Source organism: Typopeltis vanoorti, chromosome 5 (assembly GCF_054136105.1).
Source record: "Typopeltis vanoorti isolate ZY-2024b chromosome 5, IOZ_Tvanoo_1.0, whole genome shotgun sequence".
Lineage (NCBI taxonomy): Eukaryota > Metazoa > Arthropoda > Arachnida > Uropygi > Thelyphonidae > Typopeltis > Typopeltis vanoorti.
Window position 1 is genome coordinate 94654812 of NC_143553.1, and position 20640 is coordinate 94675451.

Here is a 20640-nt window from a genome sequence, read left to right on the forward strand (position 1 = left end):
TTGGAGTAGAGCTCTCATAGTACCCAAATACAAAAAGGAAAATAAAACTGAGTGAGAATTAGAGGTATTTCCCTACTGAGTGCTCCTGGCAGATTTATGCAAGTATACTTGAGGAACAGTTGAGAAGGATTGTGAAAGGAAAGCTTAGTGAAGAACAAGCTGGATTCAGGCCAAATAGAGGCTGTAAGGATCAGATTTTCACTTTATGAAAAACAGTTGAGAAATCATGCAAATATACAAGTATCTATATAAGTTTTGTAGACCTGCAAAAGGCACATGACAATATGTGCCAAGAGAAAAGCTATTCAAAATGCTACAGTTATATGGTACCAATGGGGCATTATATCAAGATACTTAGTCTTTGAGTTATAAGTCAGCACTTTGAAGTGAAGGAAGTACAGTAAGATGGTTTGACGTTAAATCAGGCATCAGACAAGGATGCATATTACCCCCCCCCGCCTCTGTTATTCATTATCTATGTGAATTACATTATGAAGGAAAGCAGTATTAAATCTCATATCAAAATTGGAGATGATGATCTCAGCTATTTACTTTATGCAGATGATGTTATACTTTTAAATAAAAGTATAACATCCAGTATAAGCATGTAAGATTCCCAGACTAAATTGAATAATTATTGTAATAAATTTTGTATGAAAATCAGCAATTACAAGGCAATGAAAATAAGAAGAAAAATTGAAAATATGAACTGCATTGTGAATGGAGAATATTTCAGCTGTTTAGGCACAATTTTTAGTGAAGATGATAAATTAAATATGGAAATAAACAACAGAATCAACAAAGCCAGTAAGGTAGAAAGCCAACTGAATAAATTTATATGGAATAAGAGAGAAATTAGTTAAAACACTAAATTAGCTGTATACATAGAAATAAAAGACTTCAAAGACTTAAAGACAGAAATATGAGAATTCTGAGAAAAATTAGGGAGTAAACAGATGGCATCAATGGCAATATCATATTAATAATCAGGATATTAGGAAAAAACTTGACATTGTTAGCATCCAGAAATGTGTTATCAGAGCTAATATCATGTGTAATGGTCACTTAAACAGAATGAGAGAGGAAAGATTAGCAAAACAAGTGTTCTCTGACAGGCTGGCAGGGAAAAGACCCAGAGGAAGACGAAGATGTGGATTGATACAATTAAAAGTACCTTAGAAGACAGAAATATAAGATTTGATAATGTTGGAGTCTTCACAGATAAGATTGATTTGGAGGAAAATTGTTGATAGGAAGTTAGTAATGATGTAAGTTTTTCATGTAATACTATCATAATATCCTGTACACCCCTTGAGGAAATCATCATCAGGAATTTGATGATGATGTAAAAGTATGTTGTAAAAATTTTAGTAGTAACACCGACACTTTCCCTTTAGCATTCCAGGGTTCAGTCTAAGATAGGAAAAATGTACAAACTCTATAAGGTAACTAAAATGCAACATTTTTAATGTTAATGAAAAAAAAAAAAAAAGGGGGGGGGTAAGGAATAATACTCATATAAAACTCCTTAACACGTTCATTGCCAATCACACGATATCGCGCGATGCGAGTTCTCACCAAATGGCTAATCATGCGTTATCACGTGGCCGTCGCTAACTAAACAAAAAAATATAAAAAATTTGGCCACCACACGAAATTCCAATTTTCAGCTTGGCAATGAACGATATCGTGCAAGCACGCGATGCGAGTTCTCACCAAATGGCCGATCACGTGTTATCGCGTGGACATCGCTAACTAAATAAAAAAATAAAAAAAATTTGGCCACCACACGAAATTCCAATTTTCAGCTTGGCAATGAAAGTGTTAATTACCTTTTGTTACACTAAATCAACATCGGCATTCATTAATTTCATCATTCAAGCTAAAAGTAATCATAGTAGCCTTAATGGAGAGCTTATACAATGAAAGTTTGTTTGCAAAAAAGTTCAAATAATAGAAAATGTGTGTCTATAAAAAAGTTTTAATAAAAGCATAAATTAAACATAAATATGGTTTATGTATCATAAACCATATCATCAGTGTTAATGAAAAACTCAAAAACAACAACATAAAAGAATGGAAAATGGAATATTTTCATCATGGAGTGGCAAAAGTATCAGTTTAAGAATTATTGCGCCTATTAGGATACTGCATGTGCTCTCTCTCACTCACTCTCACACACACACGCGCACGCACGCACACACACTTCAGCATTCTCTTTGAAAACACTTTCAAATTTGTGAAGACCTCTTGTAGAAGTTCAGCATTATCCCAAAGGATCCTGTGGCTAGTGTAATAATTCCAAGTTCTTGAATGCCAGGCTTAGGATGTTTATTTAACTCAATACAGGATTAATGTTCAGAAATACTTTGTGATAAAGTAGATTTTATCCAAAATAAGTTGCAGTCACAGGGAATCTGATAGATTCCAAGCAGCAATAGTGGTTGTACTTTATCTTTTGGTGAAGATAAAAGGAATCTGATTATGACAAGATGAAATTTCTTTAGGATACAAATAGAAAATCATCACTTCTTGTAGAACCTGGGAGATAAATGGTTGATTTTTGTCTACTATTTTCTCGAGCAGTAGCAACCATTCAGAGAAGAGGTTTTCTCGATATAGATTTCCTGCTGAAAAGATGTTGCTGAAGAACAGACTATGTGGGCATTTGATAGCAATGATTTGATAATACCATATATTTGCAACAGACAGTAAACCAATGTCTGATAGATAATAATTGTCAGAGAAAATAATCTACCATTCATAGTAGACAGAACTATTCACTTCTTGTTTATAAGAATTCAAGAAAGGTAAAAGTGTTTTGCTTGATTCTGAGGTGAATGTGATTCCAGGATTAAAAAACATGTTTATTCCCCAGATTTGGCAGACCTCCTTTTGATGACATTAACAAAAATATCATCAAATTCCTGCAATGTACCCTCAAGGGGTGTACAGGAAATGATAGCACTACATGAAAAATTTACATTATTACCAACTTCCCATCTACAATTTTCCTCCAAATGAGTCTGTTACTTGTCAAGACTCCAACATTATCAGATCTTATATTTCAATCATCTACGGCATTTGTACTGTATCAATTCACCTATATCTTGGTCTTCCTCTGGGACGTTTTCCTGCCACCCTGGCAGGAAACACCTGTTTTGCTAATCTTTCCTCGCCCATTCTGTTTAAGTGACCATACCACCTGAGATTAGCTCTGCTAACGCATTCCTGGATGCCGACAATGTCAAGTTCTTTCCTAATATCCTCGTTTTTAATGTGATATTGCCATTAATGCCATCTGTTCATGCCTCTGATCTTTCTCAGGACTCTCATGTCTGTGGCCTCTAGTCTTTGTTAGAGTGTTTTACTTCTGACCCAGCTCTCAGATCCATAGGTTAAAACTGGTTTGAACACTGTCTTGTATACAGCTAATTTAGTGTTTCCGTCTAATTTCTCTCTAATTCATATGAATTTATTCAATTAACTTCCTACCATACCAGCTTTGTTGATTCTGTTATCTATTTCTATGTTTAATTTACCATCTTCACTAAAAATCATGCCCAAGTAGTTGAAATGTTTTACTTGTTCCACAGGTTCCCTGCTCACAGTTGATATTTTCAACAATTCTATCTATTTTCATTGTCTTTGTCTTTTTAATGCTGACCTTCATACCATATCTATTACAACAGTTATTCAATTTAGTCAGGGAATCTTGCAAACTTGTAGTGGATTTATTTAGAAGTATAACATCATCCACATAAAGCAAAGAGCTAACATTAACATCTCCAATCCTGATAACATGTTTAATACCACTTTCCTTCATAACGTGATCCATATAGATAATGAATAACAGAGGGGAAAATGTACATCATTGTCTCACACCAGATTTAAAATTAAACCATCTTCCTGTACTTCCTTCAGTTCTAACTGCTGACTTACAACTCAAATAAAGACTAAGTATTGCTTGATATAATGCCCCATTGACACCATATAACTATAGCGTATTCAATAGCTTCTCTCTTGGCACCTCGTCATATGCCTTTTCTAGATCGACAAAACTTAAAATACAAATCTTTGTTATATTCCCATGCTTTCTCAACTATTTGTCGTAAAGTGAAGATCTGATCCTGACAGCCTCTATTTGGCCTGAATACAGCTTGTTTTTCACCAAGCTTTTCTTCCACAATTCTTCTCAACCGTTTCTCAAGTATACTTGCATAGATCTTGCCAGGAACACTCAGTAGGGAAATACCTCTGTAATTCTCACATTCAGTTTCATTTCCCTTTTTATATATGGGTACTATTAGAGCACTACTCCAATCATGGGGAATTCGTCCCTCTGTCCAGGCTTTCTGAACTATGCAGTGCAGCCACTGTAAGACTTTTATACCACCATACTGGCCAAATATCATCTACTCCTGCTGCCTTTGCACATTTCAAGCCTTTGATGGCTTTTCTACTTCAAGTATGGATATGTATTTCTGACTGCATGCCTAGTTAGAGTTTTTTACCACTGTGCTGTCATCACTGCTTGTTTCATTTAGCAGTTTTTCAAAGTAATTACTCCATACTTCAAAGATATCTTTTTCTCCCATTTTCATGTCACCTTTATCATCTCTAAACTCCTTTTACAGCACTCTTTCCTCCATTTCTAAGCTTCTTCAACAATCTCAGAATATCTTACCACTTTCTTGATATTTGTTTTCCATGTTCTTGCCAAAGTCCTCCCATGACTTTTGTTTAACTTTCATACATTTGTCTCCATATTCTCTAAGAGCAAAAGCTGACTTATTTGCCAGGAACTTTTGATATGCTTTCTTCTTTTCCTTCACTGCCTCTTTAACTTCCTGTGTCCACCATGGAGTTCTAATTTTTCTATCCTTGCAGACAACTTCGCCATATGCCTCTCTGGCTGAATCAATCAGGACTTTCTTCAAGGCTTGCCACTGAATTTCCAATGTTTGATTCCTGTTCTCAAACTCTTTCATTTTTTCTTCAATAATCTTTGTGTATTTTTTAGTCTACAGTTCACATCTGAGAGCTGCTCAACTTTTATTCGCTTTAAAACTTTCTTACATGTTATTCTTTTCAATATGAAATTCAATTTTATCCTGCTCAAGACTAAATAGTGATCACTTCCAATTTCAAATCCTCTGTACACTCTGGTGTCCTGCACCAGTGAGAAAACATCACTATCAACAATAACATAGTCAATGAGACTTTTCTTATTCCTTGCCTCTTCTCTCTATGTGAATTCGTGCACATTTTTATGTTGGAACATGGTGTTAATAATAACCAATCCATGTCCTGAACAGAAATCAAACAGGTATTTGCCATTATTATTAGCTTTGCTCTTTTCTCCAAATTTTCCCAAAAATATTTTTGTATGTCTGACACTCATTTCCTAAACAAAAATATTCAACTTTAAAAGAGCAATATCACAGTTGTTTTGAAGATCCTATTACCTATGTTAACATTACCAGGGATCCCAAGAACCGTAGTCAACTAAGCTCAACAGTTTACTGGATCACATCATCTCTTTTGATACTGTATGTCCAGACACTGTTAAAAGAAATGAGTGACTCAAATGAGGTTTTATATACAAAATTTCCAAGTTTCTTTCCAACTTACTGACTTCTTTTAGCCATTTCTATTCATTTATAAAATATACTACTATTGAATCTAATATTTAATGCAGGGGTGTCCAACCTGTGACTGTGGATTAGTAATGCAGCTCCATAAGATCTTAAACTTTTAACATTATTATATGATGCAAAAAATATGCAGTCTTCCTTTCCATTTTGATACAAGAATTTGAAAATAGATTTCAAGATTTCAGAAAATATTATCAATTTTTTTGTATATTTGCGACTCTATTTTCAGTCGACATAAATACATTAGCTTTGAATTTTCAAATGGAATGTATAGAGTTGCAATCGTGTCTCTTTGACAGATTTTTATAAGACCTATCTTCCCAGAGAAAAATATCCGCTTCACAATCATGCTTTATTCATGTCATTGCTTTTTGGTAGTAGGCATATTTGTGAACAACTATTTTCAAGAATGAGGCATACAAAGAGTAAAGTTAGATCAAAAATTTCTGATGAGAACCTTGAGAGCTCACTACAAATTGCAACCACTTCCATTGAACCAGACATTGATGAATTGGTTTCACATAAACAAGGCCAAATATCTCACTAGTTTTTATGCTGCCTCTAATGCGGAGAACCGACCAGTGCTTCTGACCTAATGTCCAATCCTCACCTTCTCATGGTACACCCTGTTGGGTATCTACTTGGATACTAAACGAATGCAGATGGGCTGGAATTTGGGATTTAGCCGACCAAATTGCATTCTTATTGATTAAACCAAAATAAAAAATGATAGTACAACATTACAAAATCTTATGCTGGCTGGGGCATTGCCTGGTTAAACAAGTCCCCATTGTTTTCGCCAAGGAACCAGGGCGAACAGCAAAAAGTCAGCTACTGGAACAAATCTGAAAACACACCCCCAACTCAACATCACCAGAGTTAAAGATCGGTATTATCAACATAAGAAGCCTGAATGGCAAAGAAATGGAGCTAGCGGCACAATTAGATAAGTACCAGATCAATGTAATAGGGGTGACTGAAACCAAAAAAAGACAAAAACTGGCGAGATCTTTCTGAGCAATAAATACAAAATGTTATGTTCAGGCAATGACAATCAAGGAAAAGAAATAGTACCCATAGTATTCAACACAAAACACGAGGATCATCTTCTTGAATGGCAGTCTGTCTCGAGTAGAGTAATGTGGGCAAATATGAGAATGGGGAACTGGACAATGAGACTTATTTGTGCCTATGGTGCCACAGAAGGTTCTACTAAGGTAGACGTGAAGGAATTTTTTGAGGCTTTAGAAAAAGCAACTGACACAATGAAAAAGGAAAAGTTGGTCCTTGTTGGGGATCTAAATAGCAGAGTAGGAAATGATTGTGAGACATACAAAAATATTTTGGGAAAATTTGGAGAAAAGAGCAAAGCTAATAATAATGGCAAATATTTGTTGGCGCACAAATTCACATGGAGAGAAGAGGCAAGGAATAAGAAAAGTCTCATTGACTATGTTATTGTTGTTAGTGATGTTTTCTCCCTGGTGCGGGACCCCCGAGTGTACAGAGGATTTGAAATTGGAAGTGATCACTATTTAGTCTTGAGCAGGATAAAATTGAATTTCATATTGAAAAGAATTACATGTAAGAAAGTTTTAAAGCAAATAAAAGCTGAGCAGCACTGAGATGTGAACTGTAGATTAAAATACACAAAGATTATTGAAGAAAAAATGAAAGAGTTTGAGAACAAGAATCAGACCTTGGAGATTCAGTGGCAAGCCTTGAAGAAAACCCTGATTGATTCAGCCAGAGAGGCATGTGGTGAAGTTGTCTGCAAGGATAGAAAAATTAGAACTCCAGGCAGTGAAGGAAAAGAAGAAAGCCTGTCAAAAGTTCCTGGCAAATAAGTCAGCTTGTGCTCTTAGAGAATACAGAGATAAATGCAAGAATGCTAAACACTATGTAAAACTAACTAAACAAAAGTCATAGGAGGACTTTGTTAAGAACATAGAAAATAAATATCAAGAAGGCAGCAAAATATTCTGGAGGTTGTTGAAGAAGCTTAGGAATGGAGGAAAGAGTGCTGTAAAAGGAGTTAGAGATGATAAAGGTGACATGAAAATGGGAGAAAAAGATATCCTTGAAGTATGGAGTAATTATTTTGAAAAACTGCTAAATGAAACAAGCAGTGATGACAGCACAGTGGTAAAAAAACACTGACCAGGCATGCAGTCAGAAATACATATCCATACCTGAAGTAGAAAAGGCATCAGAGGCTTGAAATGGAAAGGCAGCAGGAGTAGATGATATTCGACCAAAGTATGGTGGTATAAAAGTCTTACAGTGGCTGCACTGCATATAGTTCAGAAAGCCTGGACAGAGGGATGAATTCCCGATGATTGGAGTAGAGCTCTCATAGTACCCATATATAAAAAAGGAAATAAAACTGAATGTGAAAATTACAGAGGTATTTCCCTACTGAGTGTTCTTGGCAAGATCTATGCAAGTATACTTGAGAAACAGTTGAGAAGAATTGTGGAAGAAAAGCTGTATTCAGGCCAAATAGAGGCTGTCAAGATCAGATCTTCACTTTACGACAAATAGTCGAGAAAGAATGGGAATATAACAAAGATCTGTATTTAAGTTTTGTCGATTTGGAAAAGGCATATGACAAGGTGCCAAGAGAGAAGCTATTCAATACCTTAGAGTTATATGGTGTCAATGGGGCATTATAATGAGCAATACTTAATCTTTATTTGAGTTGTAAGTCAGCAGTTAGATGGTTTAATTTTAAATCTGATGTGAGACAAGGATGTGCATTATCCCATCTATTATTCATTATCTATATGGATCACATTATGAAGGAAAGTGGTATTAAACATGATATCAAAATTAGAGATGTTAATGTTAGCTCTCTGCTTTATGTGGATGATGTTATACTTCTAAATAAATCCGCTACAAGTCTGCGAGATTCCCTAACTAAATTGAATAACTGTTGTAATGGATATGGTATGAAGATCAGCATTAAAAAGACAAAGTAGAATTGTTGAAAATCATCTGTGTTGTGAATGGAGAACCTGTGGAACAAGTAAAACATTTCAGCTACTTAGGCATGATTTTTAGTGAAGATGGTAAATTAAATATAGAAATAGACAACAGAATCAACAAAGCTGGTATGGTGGGAAGTCAAATGAATAAATTCATATGGAATAAGAGAGAAATTAGTCGGAACACTAAATTAGCTGTATACAAGACAGTGTTCAAACCAGTTTTAACTTATGGATCTGAGAGCTGGGTCAGAAGTAAAACACTCCACCAAAGACTAGAGACCGCAGATATGAGAGTCCTGAGAAAGATTAGAGGCGTGAACAGATGGCATTAATGCCATCTGTTCACGCCTCTATTAAAATTAAAACGAGGATATTAAAAACGAGGATATTAGGAAATAACTTGACATTGGCGGCATCCAGGAATGCATTAGCAGAGCTAATCTCAGGTGGTATGGTCATTTAAACAGAATGGGCGAGGAAAGATTAGCAAAACAAGTGTTTTCTGCCAGGTTGGCAGCAAAACGACCCAGAGGAAGACCAAGATATAGGTGGATTGATATGATAAAAAGTGCCTTAGACGATGGAAATATAAGATCTGATAATGTTGGAGTCTTGACAAGTAACAGACTGATTTGAATGAAAATTGTAGATAGGAAGTTAGTAATGGTGTAATTTTTTTCATGTAGTACTATCATATCCTGTACATCCCTTCAGGGTACATGGCAGGAATTTGATGACGATGATGATAAAAAATAAAAAAAAAATAAAGGAAGTTTTGTTATTATATACATTAACTATATTATATATTTTATATGCAGCCCAAGACAATTCTTCTTCACTCAATATGGCCCAGGCAAGTCAAAAGGTTGGACATCCATGATCTGATGATTAGTTTTGACATTAATTCAGCCTTCACCAATATTCCCTTTAATTACAACCCCAAACTTCTATCCTTTAAATTAGACATTGTAGATCTTTTTATATGTTCATTATGAATTCTGGATATTTTAGATGAAATGACAAACTCTCTACACAAATAAAGAAGTGTCTCCACGATCTCCAACTCAAACGATTTTTATTTAAACATTTAGAGAAGAAAAATACCTGCTAAATCCTGAACCTTCTCTCTGGATCCATTATAGGAATGATATTTTCACAATAATACCATATTTTAGACTTCTGATTGTTGAAGCAATCAGAAATCTTCCTACAAAAAATTAATAACCCAGAATCAAATTCATCTTAGAAATAGACTCAAGCAAAACATTATCCTTCCTTAATATAATCATCCACACAAGAGAGAATTTGTTGGTCTCACATACACTGGAGAAACCGCTGTTTCTCTAATGCACTGACAAAAACATCAATTGATGAAGAAGATCATCTGTTGAAGTGTTCGAATCTGCTGGAAATGGTACAGATAAAATTGATTGTAACAGGACTCTCTACACAACTGCTTGAGAGACATCCTCTTCCACTCAATCCTCCTGTGCTAATGTAAATTCTGTGCCATTAGATGTAGTATGTTTTCCTCACTTTCTGGTATTCTCAGAGTTCTTAGCCCACTCCCATTTCATGGTGAAAAAACTGTGCCACAGTCACAAAGATAAGAAAACATTCAAGAGTACTGGATTCCACGATCAGAGAAAGTCTCCTAATAAAACCAACATGCTTCATGTGCATTTCTACTGGCAGATTCATAAAAATAATTCACATCAGCCAATTCAATAAATATGAACCCACCTTCCTATGCTCACACACACACTAAATTATGTGTGTGAGTGTACACACACACACACACACACACACACACACACACACACACACACACACACACACACACACACACACACACACACACACACCATGTGTATATATATATATATATATATACATATGTATGTTTATACCATGTTTATTTCTGGATTACCTCTTTGTTCTCTGCTTATGCAGATGATGGACTCCTAAACAAATCCAGTTCAAGTCCCCAGGATTCTCTAACTAAACTGAATAACAGCTGTAACAAATTTGGCATGAAAATGAGCAATAAAAAGATCAAAACTAATGAAAATAGTCAGGAACCCAGAATTCAGGAACTTTAACTGAATTCTCAAGGAAGAACCTACAGAACAGGTAAAATATTTCAGATATTTAGGAACAATTTACTTCAATTGAATAAATTTATGTACAGTAGAATAAGAGAGAAATTAGCCAAACACTAAACAAATAGTGTTTGAGTGTTCGAACCAATTTTTACTTATGGATCTGAGAGCTGGGTTAAAAATAAAACATTTGATCAAAGACTGGAGACAGAGATATGAGAATTCTGGGAAAAATTAGGGGATTGAACAGATGGCATCAATGGCAGAATCATATTAAACATGAAGATATTAAGAAGGAATGTGACATAGCTGACACTCAAGAATCATGTGAGCAGAACCACTATAAAGTGGCATGGTCTACCAGACAGCATAAAAGAAGCAAGGTTAGCAAACCGGGATTAGAGCTAAATAAAAGTTCTAATAATATGGCAGGAAAAGACCCATAAAAGAAACCAAAATCTAAGTGGATTAATTGAGTCAGAAGTATCTTAAAATACTGAAATACAGATAGAATAATATTGGAGACTGATAAGTAAAAGACTGATTTAGAGGAAAATTATTGAAAAGAGATAAGTAATATGTAAACTTCAATCATGTAATATATAGTAATAGTGTCCTGTACACTCCTTGAGGATAGATATCATGGTTGTGGTGATGATGACATATATACATTGTGTTGAGAAAAGTATTTGGACATCTTACGTGCCATGCAAATTTTGGATCCTACAATATGCAAATATTCAGGGAGTGCCTGTATAAGTCTAGTAATTGGGATGTGCTGCATATTTTGCACTGTAGTCAATGACAAGATGCGACATTCAATTGAAATAAAAGACTTTCATGTGGGATGGTAGTTGGGTGTCTCATCAGTGGTCTTTCTGTCTGTGACATTGCCACCTATCTCAGTATAACAAAATCCACTTTTGCTTATTTCATTTGTAGACGGAAAGTTGATGGTGCTACCACAACAGTAAATGCCCTGGGAGGCCACCAACACTCAGTGACAGAATGACAAGCTCTGTCTCAGAATGCTTGAGCATCCTGCACATCATCAGTGGGAGACCTGGCAGTTAACCAGGAAAATGCTGCAGAAACATCTGTCAGCACTAGTACTGTCTGCAGAGAGTTGCACGCTTAGATTATCATAGCAGAGCTACTGCGAACAAGCTACACATCCCCCCCCCCCTCCCCCAAGCACCAAATGATGTTGGAACTGGTGTCTTTCACACTGTTCCTGGATCATAGATAACTGGAAAAGGGTTCTGTGGAGTGATGAATCATGCTTCCAAATGTTTCACTCTGATGGCCGTGTTTGGATCTAGAAATTACCAAGGGAATGGTTCCGGTAGGACTGCATCATTCCAACTGTCAAGTTTTGGTGGACGCTCAGTAATGCATGTGTAGAGGCTTAAGTGCTGTGAGGACATCATGTTGGAGGCTTAATGGATTTTTTACAACACTCAAAAAGAATTAAAATAGAATTTAATACTTCCTATATTTTGTCCTAGTCACTAGGACATCTACGGGGATTACAAAAACAATTAATGTAACATGCACACAAATATCAACCACGTGGGTGACACTAAAGTCCTATCTAGTGGAGTGCCCTCTAAGGGCGGTAGTAGGTGGCCTGGAATGCAAGGTGGGACCTCTGGTGATGAGTGTTTCCCAAATCTTTGGAAGCCTAATGCAACCGTATTTATTAAGATTTGGTTGGTTTCTGAGAGCTGCTGCTTCTAAGAAAAGTCTCTCTTTCTTGAATTTGCTGTGGTGGAGCATGGTGGTTTTCTTCCATGATACCCTGTGGGTGGTGTCCAAAACATGGACTCTTACCAAGAGAGCCCACAATCTTTGTTCCAGTGGAACTGCCCTCACTACTGAGCTTAACCACATATACAGCACTTTCCTCTCCAATGGCTACAGCGATCACAGTATCAAAAAAAAAATAACCAGTTCCTTCCCCATTCCCCATCCTTCTCGTCAACAAGATTTTAAAAATTCCATCACCATACCCTACATCCGTGGCACATCCAAAAAAATAGCCAAGATTCTAAAAAAGTACAACCTACACACAGCATACAAGCCCCATCGCAAACTTGCTACCCTTATCCATTCTACGAAAGATCAGCTCCCTCCTCTCTCTCTATGCCTGGAGTTTACAAAGTACCCTGTTCCTGTAAGCTGGCGTACTTTGGACAGACAGGCAGATCAGCATCCATCCGCCTGGAGGAACACAAATCTTACATCTGTAAACACAACTATGGCCATTCAGGCTTGGCTGACCATGTTTTGGACACCACCCACAGGGTATCATGGAAGAAAACCACCATGCTCCACCACAGCAAATTCAAGAAAGAGAGACTTTTCTTAGAAGCAGCGGCAGCTCTCAGAAACCAACCAAATCTTAATAAATATGGTTGCATTAAGCTTCTGAAGATTTAGGAAACACTCATCACCAGAGGTCCCACCTTACATTCCAGGCCACCTACTACCGCCCTTAGAGGGTGCTCCACCTAGATAGGACTTTAGTGTCACCCATGTGGTTGGGCTTAGTATTATATGATATTTGCATGCATGTTACATTAATTGTTTTTGTAATCCCCATAGATGTCCTAGTGACTAGGACAAAATATAGGAAGTATTAAATTCTATTTTAATTCTTTTTGAGCTCAGTAATGATATGGAGTATTTCAGTTGGATGGGGCTTGGTCCATTGGGGAACATGCCCAAAACCATGATGACTGATGGCTATCTGGGCATCCTGGACAACTTCATGCTTCTGATGCTGTGGAAGTACTTTGGTAATGACCTTTGCAAATTTCAGCATGACAATGCTCCATGTCATACTGCACTATGTGTTTGAAACTGGTTTCGACAAAACAACATTGAAGTGTTGGACTGGCTAGCTCGGAGTCCAGACCTCAACCCCATCGAACATCTTTAGGAAGAATTAGAATGCCGAATTCACTCCAAACTACAGCAGCTATCATCAAAATGCTTTACTCAATACAGAGGAAAGCAATTAGGTTGATAAATGACCCATCTCTTATGAACTCACTCTCCGTGCTTTCACATAGATGTTTGGTCTCTGCAATTTGTGTATTCGACAAATATTTCCATGGCAAACGTTCATCTGAAATAGCATCAATAATTCCCCCACTCAGTACTAAGCCCATTGGAACATGTACAGCTACCACCCAATATCCTTTCGGAGTACACCTTGAAATCCATAGAACAAGTTTACTGCTGTACTGGAGAACAGTTCTTCTCCCTCCCAAACACATTTCCCAAGCAATACAATATACAAACTTTTAAATCAAATGTAAACAAGTTTCTCCTTTCCCAACCCACTATCCATATACAATACTAATGTACTATAGGTTAATCAATAAAACCTCTCATGTATGAGCCCAATATTAAAAAAATAATAAAAAAAACCCTGCCCACAATAGCAGTCATATTCTGGTCTCTAGCCAAAGCCATTGGTTGCAACTTCTGCCCAACACTGCTCCCACTGTTGTTGCATCAATCACCCACAGAAAAAGCCCATCTCCTGGCTTCCTGCTTCTTTTCCAATTTGTACTTCTGATTTTTGTAAATGTCCCCCAACCATCCCACACACACACACTCTACACTCAATGGTCAGCGTGCCCATTTGCCAAAAAGAGATTAGGAGAATTTTGTTCAAATTGGATGCCAAAAAGTCTTCTGGCCCCAATGGTATTCCTCCAATGTCCTAAAAGTTTGTGCTCCAGAGTTGACTCCCATTCTGTGTCATCTTTTTACACTCTCTTATTCTATTGGTATCTATTCTTCGGTATGGAAATTAGCTCATATTCAGCCTATCCCTAAAAACGGAGAAAATCAATACCCTCAAACTACCGTCCAATTTCTCTTACTTCAGTTCTTTCCAAAGTAATGGAAAGAGCTATCAACACCCAACAACTATGCTATCTTGAAGACTCTTAGCTAATAAGTGACCACCAATATGGGTTCCATCACTGTCGGTCAACAGTTGATATACTCACTTATGTCACCCATATCTGGATAAATACCATGGAAAAGTTTGGTGAGTCCCAAGTGGTTGTCCTTGATATCTCCAAGGCTTTTGACCAGATCTGGCACAAAGGCCTATTAAGCAAATTCACATCATATGATCTACCTTTGACCTCTACACTTGGACTGCCAGCTTTCTGAATGGATGCTCACTTCAGGTGATGGTGGACAGTTACTCATCCTCTAAGTATACAGTCAAATCCAAAAGTTCCACAAGGTTCTGTTTCCATCCTATTCCTTCTATACACACTGGTATCCAAAAACTACATTTTTACCTGTATATGAAAAAAATTTCATGACTACAGCCAAATGCGGACATATATTTATTGTCACCATGCTAATAAATTATATTATGCAAAAAATGTGTTATAAATTTCATACAAATTAAATTGCATACGTTTTTGGCAACAGTTACAAATTTCCTAAGGAGATAGATAAGGAATCAATGTATATTCTGTTACGTTTAATCCCATGATATCCCAGTTATTTGTCAAAAAGTTAAGCTTGTTCACCACGTTTCTCTTTCACAATTTTTCTTAGTCTCTTTTCAAATATGCTGGCATAAATCTTACCTGCCAACACTTAAGAAATTTTTCTTCAACTCTCATATTGTTTTCTTTTTTTTTTTATAGATGGAAACTATGAGAGTTCACCTCCAGTCATCTGGAATTTGACCTTATGACTTGGCTTTCTGAATTATGCAGTGTAGCCACTGTAAAACTTTCATATCTGAGTATTTCTGGCTGAATATCATCTACTCCAGTTTTCCACATTTCAGTTTTGTGATCAGCTTTTCTATCTCAGGTTTGATATGGACAGTTGTTTACATTTCTCTTGAATATTTTCTACCACTATTCTGTAACTATTTCATAAATAAAAGATCATGACAAGGTGATAAGAAGCTTTCTAAAAAATGCCCAATTATATGATGTAAATAGAATGCAGTGATCATCAAATTTCTGACATGTACCCTCAGGGAAGTGTACAGAATGTAATACTGCTATGTGAAAAGTTACATCATTACTTACTTCCTATGAAGAATTTCCCTTTAAATTAATCTGTTATCTGCTAATACTCCAATATTATCAGATCTTATATTTCTGTTTTCCAAGGCACTTCTTACTGTATTAATTGAGCTTTTTAGGTTGACAATTTAATCTTACACTCTGCTGCTGCTGTTGAATTAGGGTATGTTCTGGTATTTGTTCTAGCAGTTGACTTTCACTGTTCATCCTGGTTCCCTGACAAAAACAATGGGAGCCTTGTTTAATCAGAAATTATTATGGTGTAGTATACCATCATGTCACATAACGGTTTAAGTCAATAAGAATACAGTCTGAATGGCTAAATCCCCCCCCTCCCCCCCACACACACACAAAAAAAAAAATTTAAATGATGGAAGCTGGGGCAAGTACATTTTTTGCATGGTGATTTTGCATAATTTGTTGAGCCTTGTTCATAATAATAAGAATTTGAAATACAATAAAAGTAAAATTACTACTTACATCAGAAGGTATTAGTTCATGTGCCGACTGAGCTGCAAACTGCAAAATTTTGGTTACCTCTGTAAATAAAATATAAAAAATAATAAATTCAAATTTCCCCACCTTTTTAAAAAGAAAAAAATATAAGATATAACATTTCAAAATAAGCATCTCTTTGAGAACCTTACAGAATATTACACCACTGTCCAACAATGGGTATGTGACAAATTATGCAAACCTCCACTCATTTATTTATGGGCTAAACAGTGTGAATAGGACAATGATACAAGGTTTGATACAAAAATAAGTTGAAATGTGATGTCTGTTTTTGAATAAAATCTAAGAATTACATTTTAATCTTTAAGAAATACCTAAGGATTAAAATTTAATTCAAAGATATTAGAAGATGCTAGTATTCCATCTTAATTCAGATACATTTCCCCAATGATGAACCCACATTTTGAAAGCATTCTGATAAAAAAAAAAAAAAATTCACAGCAGCTGACTTTTGAACTACTTTTTTGATGTCATTTTATGTGTATTCTCAAAATGAAGAAGCACCTATAAGTCATTTTGTCTGCCCACAAGCAACTTGCTCCTAACTAGCAGGGTGATTGTATTCAAATTTGGAAATCTTTACAAGCATTATAAATCATTCTAATTTTCGTTTCAGTAACACCATTTAAAGGAACACAAAGGAATAAAAGATGTTACATTATATATTATATATTGTAATAACTTTCCTCTGGTTGGATGGAATTTAATGACACTTAGGATGCATACACACAATTAAATGCTCATGGGATTCAATTTTGGTTCCAATCAAACCACATGTTTTGAAAAAAATCAGGAAAAAAACAAGAGTAGAAAAGCCAGAAATGGGTCACAATGTCATAAATGCATTATAACTTTTGACACTTACTGGATTTAAAAGTCTACTAATTGACATTTTTCTACATAACAACATGACTTTAAAATCATGATAATTCTGGAAAAAAAACAGCAGAAATAACGGCAATCAAATTTCAGTTCTGATTAACATAGTACTGCAGGAGCGAATTCTCCATGCTTAATTCTTCTTTCTTAATTCTTAATTCATAACTCCATTCTTCATTAACTGAGAAAGAAGTAATATTTATTTGTTAATAAATGGATGCATTTATAAGCATTCCAATTAGGCTTTTATTTTTGTAGACAGAAGACATTTTAAGCTTGTGTGGCAATAATTGAGCTTTGCGTTGTGTATCGAAGGCTGATGCTTGCTCGTCTAGTCAAAGCTACCTTGGCTTGCTCGGTTGTAGGAGTTTCCAGGTTCTCGCAGCAGCACTGTGATTTCATGCACATGCATAGCCATTTCACGTTGTCTCACTTTGTTGCTTAAACACAGGCCATATGCAGCCAACGTAGCTCTAGCCAGCCTTTACAAGTGTGCATGTTGCTTGAGAAAATTAAGTTACAACCAACTTTTTATGATGATATTATTGACCAGTTCATAAAGAAGAACCGTAGGGAAGAATTTGTATTCAAGTAGCTAAATTGAAAAAGATAGAATATCATTTGTAAAATAAATGATATTTTACAATCAGACTTCAATCACACCTCTCACTCCCTGAATGATAATAAGAGCAAGCGTGAATTTCAAGACCAGCATTTGCCCCTGTAGTACTGTACTGTAGACAAGCAATTATAAGAGATTTTAACCAGAATGTGAATGAGATATTACAGGGAAACAGTTTTCGCTCCTAACAAATCTATGTTTTAAGAATGCGTATATTCTCTCCACCTCACCTATTATAATTTTGTTTTTTATCACCAAAAATAGGTGAAAACAAGATATTGTCTATTATACACAGCCAAAAAACAGGATCAGGAAAAGTCGCCCCCAGCAGATAATGAGTAAGCTACAAAAATGTAAATAATACACCTAATTTTTTAATAATTCTAATTAGTTTGTTTTAATAGAATAGATGCACATTATTATTGTTTAAAACTCAAAGTTGTATGCAAAGCCTCTAAGGTAATCAATTACATTACGATTTTGAAAATATTGGACTATTGTGTTGATTCCAGCAGAAATTGGAGCATACTTCTTGTTTCTTTACCTGAATTACCGGCAATTAGTTGTGTAATTTCGAAATTGTGCAGCCCTTGTTGTTTCTTTAAAGAATCAATGAATTGGTAAATATTTGGGAATAAAATGGCACAAGTTTCCTGAAATCCCTTGTGGCACCCCTCCACGCCATTGTTGGTACGTTGCTGATCATTCAGTGTTCGTGTGTAAACATTCCACAATTCGATGGCAAAAATGGGTAATTGCAGGCTTCTCCGTTGTCTTCTTCCAATATATGTACCTTCAAAGTAGTTTGCAATCACCATAGCTTCAATGGGGAAGTCATCAGCTTCAACTAAATCTTCAAATGCTTGAATAATGTTGGCAGGAGGAATAAATGCCAATGCCAGAATCATTCGAATCCAATGAGCAAATTCATGGTCTTGTTCGTATCGGGCTTTTCAACCTTCATTCTGTATCTTTCGCCAAACGCTTTGGGAAAGATGAAAAAAAAACAACAACCGGTATTTACAATACTAGAAAATTCTTGTTGGAAGGCTTGCATATGGCACTTTGTTCAAAATCTGTCATAAGTCGCTGGGGTTGGAGATCTGGTTGTATATTTTTAACTTCTTGAAGCAACTTAACGTATGTGGCACGAGTTTTGTTTGGCAGAAGCGCATAGACCACTGGAATAACTGCATTGAATTGAACTACATGAATTGTATATAGCTGCTGAAAATGTGTGGGTACTGTGCTAAAAGTTGCATCAGAAAACCACTCCTGGCTACGCGCTAATAACTGAAGATTGTTACTAGTGGAAAAAATAAGCATGCAACCCGAGAGCAGTTCGTCCTGAGAATCATACATCAAAAACTGTTGTACAATGGCATCGATAATAATTTCTTGATAATTTTGTGGAATTACTAGGTCCTGGAGATTGCTCGGTAAAGCAGGAGTACCATTGTTGCATCGAACATGACGAATGGTTCGTTTAAGTGAATCCTTTTTAGGAAGTAATGCTGCGACATTGGCATGAGCCTCTGCAATTACTGATGCAAGAATTTGTTGTGGCCATTCGTTCGTGGTTGTTGCATGTTGCCGTATTTGACCAATCAATTGCAATGCTTCCGACCTTGCAGCTTGAGCTGCATGGTTATGTTTAGTTACGACTTTCACAACTGGGCCTTCCAAATCCTCTGTCCAAACATGCCTTTTGCAGGTGGAACGTTTTTCACAAACCCAGATTCCATGTTGTTCATCTACAGTTCTCTTTGAAAACACGTAAATGTGGTTGTCATCATCTACTAATTTTCTTTTGCCTCTTATTGACAGAACACTTTTTGCCATTGTACACACAGGATTAATCAATCAAGATGCAAAAATAATATGTAGATATTGCACTGCCTGTGACACTCAGCTTGTTCACGCGATGCACCGCCGATAATGAGGCGGCAAAAAAAGCAAACGCACACTGTCCACTGTTCCCTCCCCCACATGTCCATCACTAACCATGTGACTATTGCCCTCGCAGTCGAGTATGTATTCTTTCCATTGTGAAAGGATTTACAGTTCCAGTTAATACTTTCACAATGGAAAGAGAACCCTGAAGACAAATTAGTTTAAAAGCTACGTGACAATTTGTACAAGAATGTAATTTTAAAAATTTGTTTGGAAAAGTTAGAGTTATCGGAAGTTCGGTTCGCGTAATCGAGAGAGTTTAACATTGAATCTCCACTAAAGGGGCTAGGAACTTCATTAAAAATTCGAGTTATTGAGAATTGACTATTTATATTTTTGAAACCTACTCATTATCTACAGGGGGTGAAATGTGCTGAGGGCGACTTTTCCGTAAATCCCAAAAAAAACAGCTCTAAGTTCAAATGTTCAATTTGCATTATGTGGTCTAGCATTATTGTGATGCAAAGTTATGAAAGTTACAGGATACATCTTTTGTGTTTTATTTTATTTTGTCATTGAAGAGATCGCTTAAGGGTCAAAGTTACATGACTAAGAGGAGACCCCCCCACAGAACCTTTTAAGGAATCTAATGGGATGCTCAATTTCTCAGCATCCCATTAGAAGACAAAGCCTAAGTCATATTCAGCAACTGAATATGGAATGATGATGATGAGCTGTCAATTTGGAGTTTAGCTAAATTGTATTCTGTATTGGTTAAAACCAAAAGACAATTATAGTATAAGAAGATGAAATGTTATGATGGTAGAGGCATTGTCTGGTTAAATAGTGTCAATTCAGCAGAATTCAAGACATCATCAACATATGTATCAACGAAAAATG

General features: G+C 36.1%; 1 protein-coding gene across 1 annotated transcript in view; it reads right to left on the reverse strand.

Annotated features, from left to right (window-relative positions):
• The window catches only part of Mys45A (SDA1 domain containing protein Mys45A), a 203423-nt gene that overhangs the window by 83357 nt on the left and 99426 nt on the right, over positions 1-20640 (reverse strand). The window contains exon 13 of the mRNA XM_090393262.1: positions 16311-16369. Within this exon, the coding sequence (XP_090249388.1) occupies positions 16311-16369 (59 nt within the window). The remainder of the gene's footprint in view (positions 1-16310; positions 16370-20640) is intronic.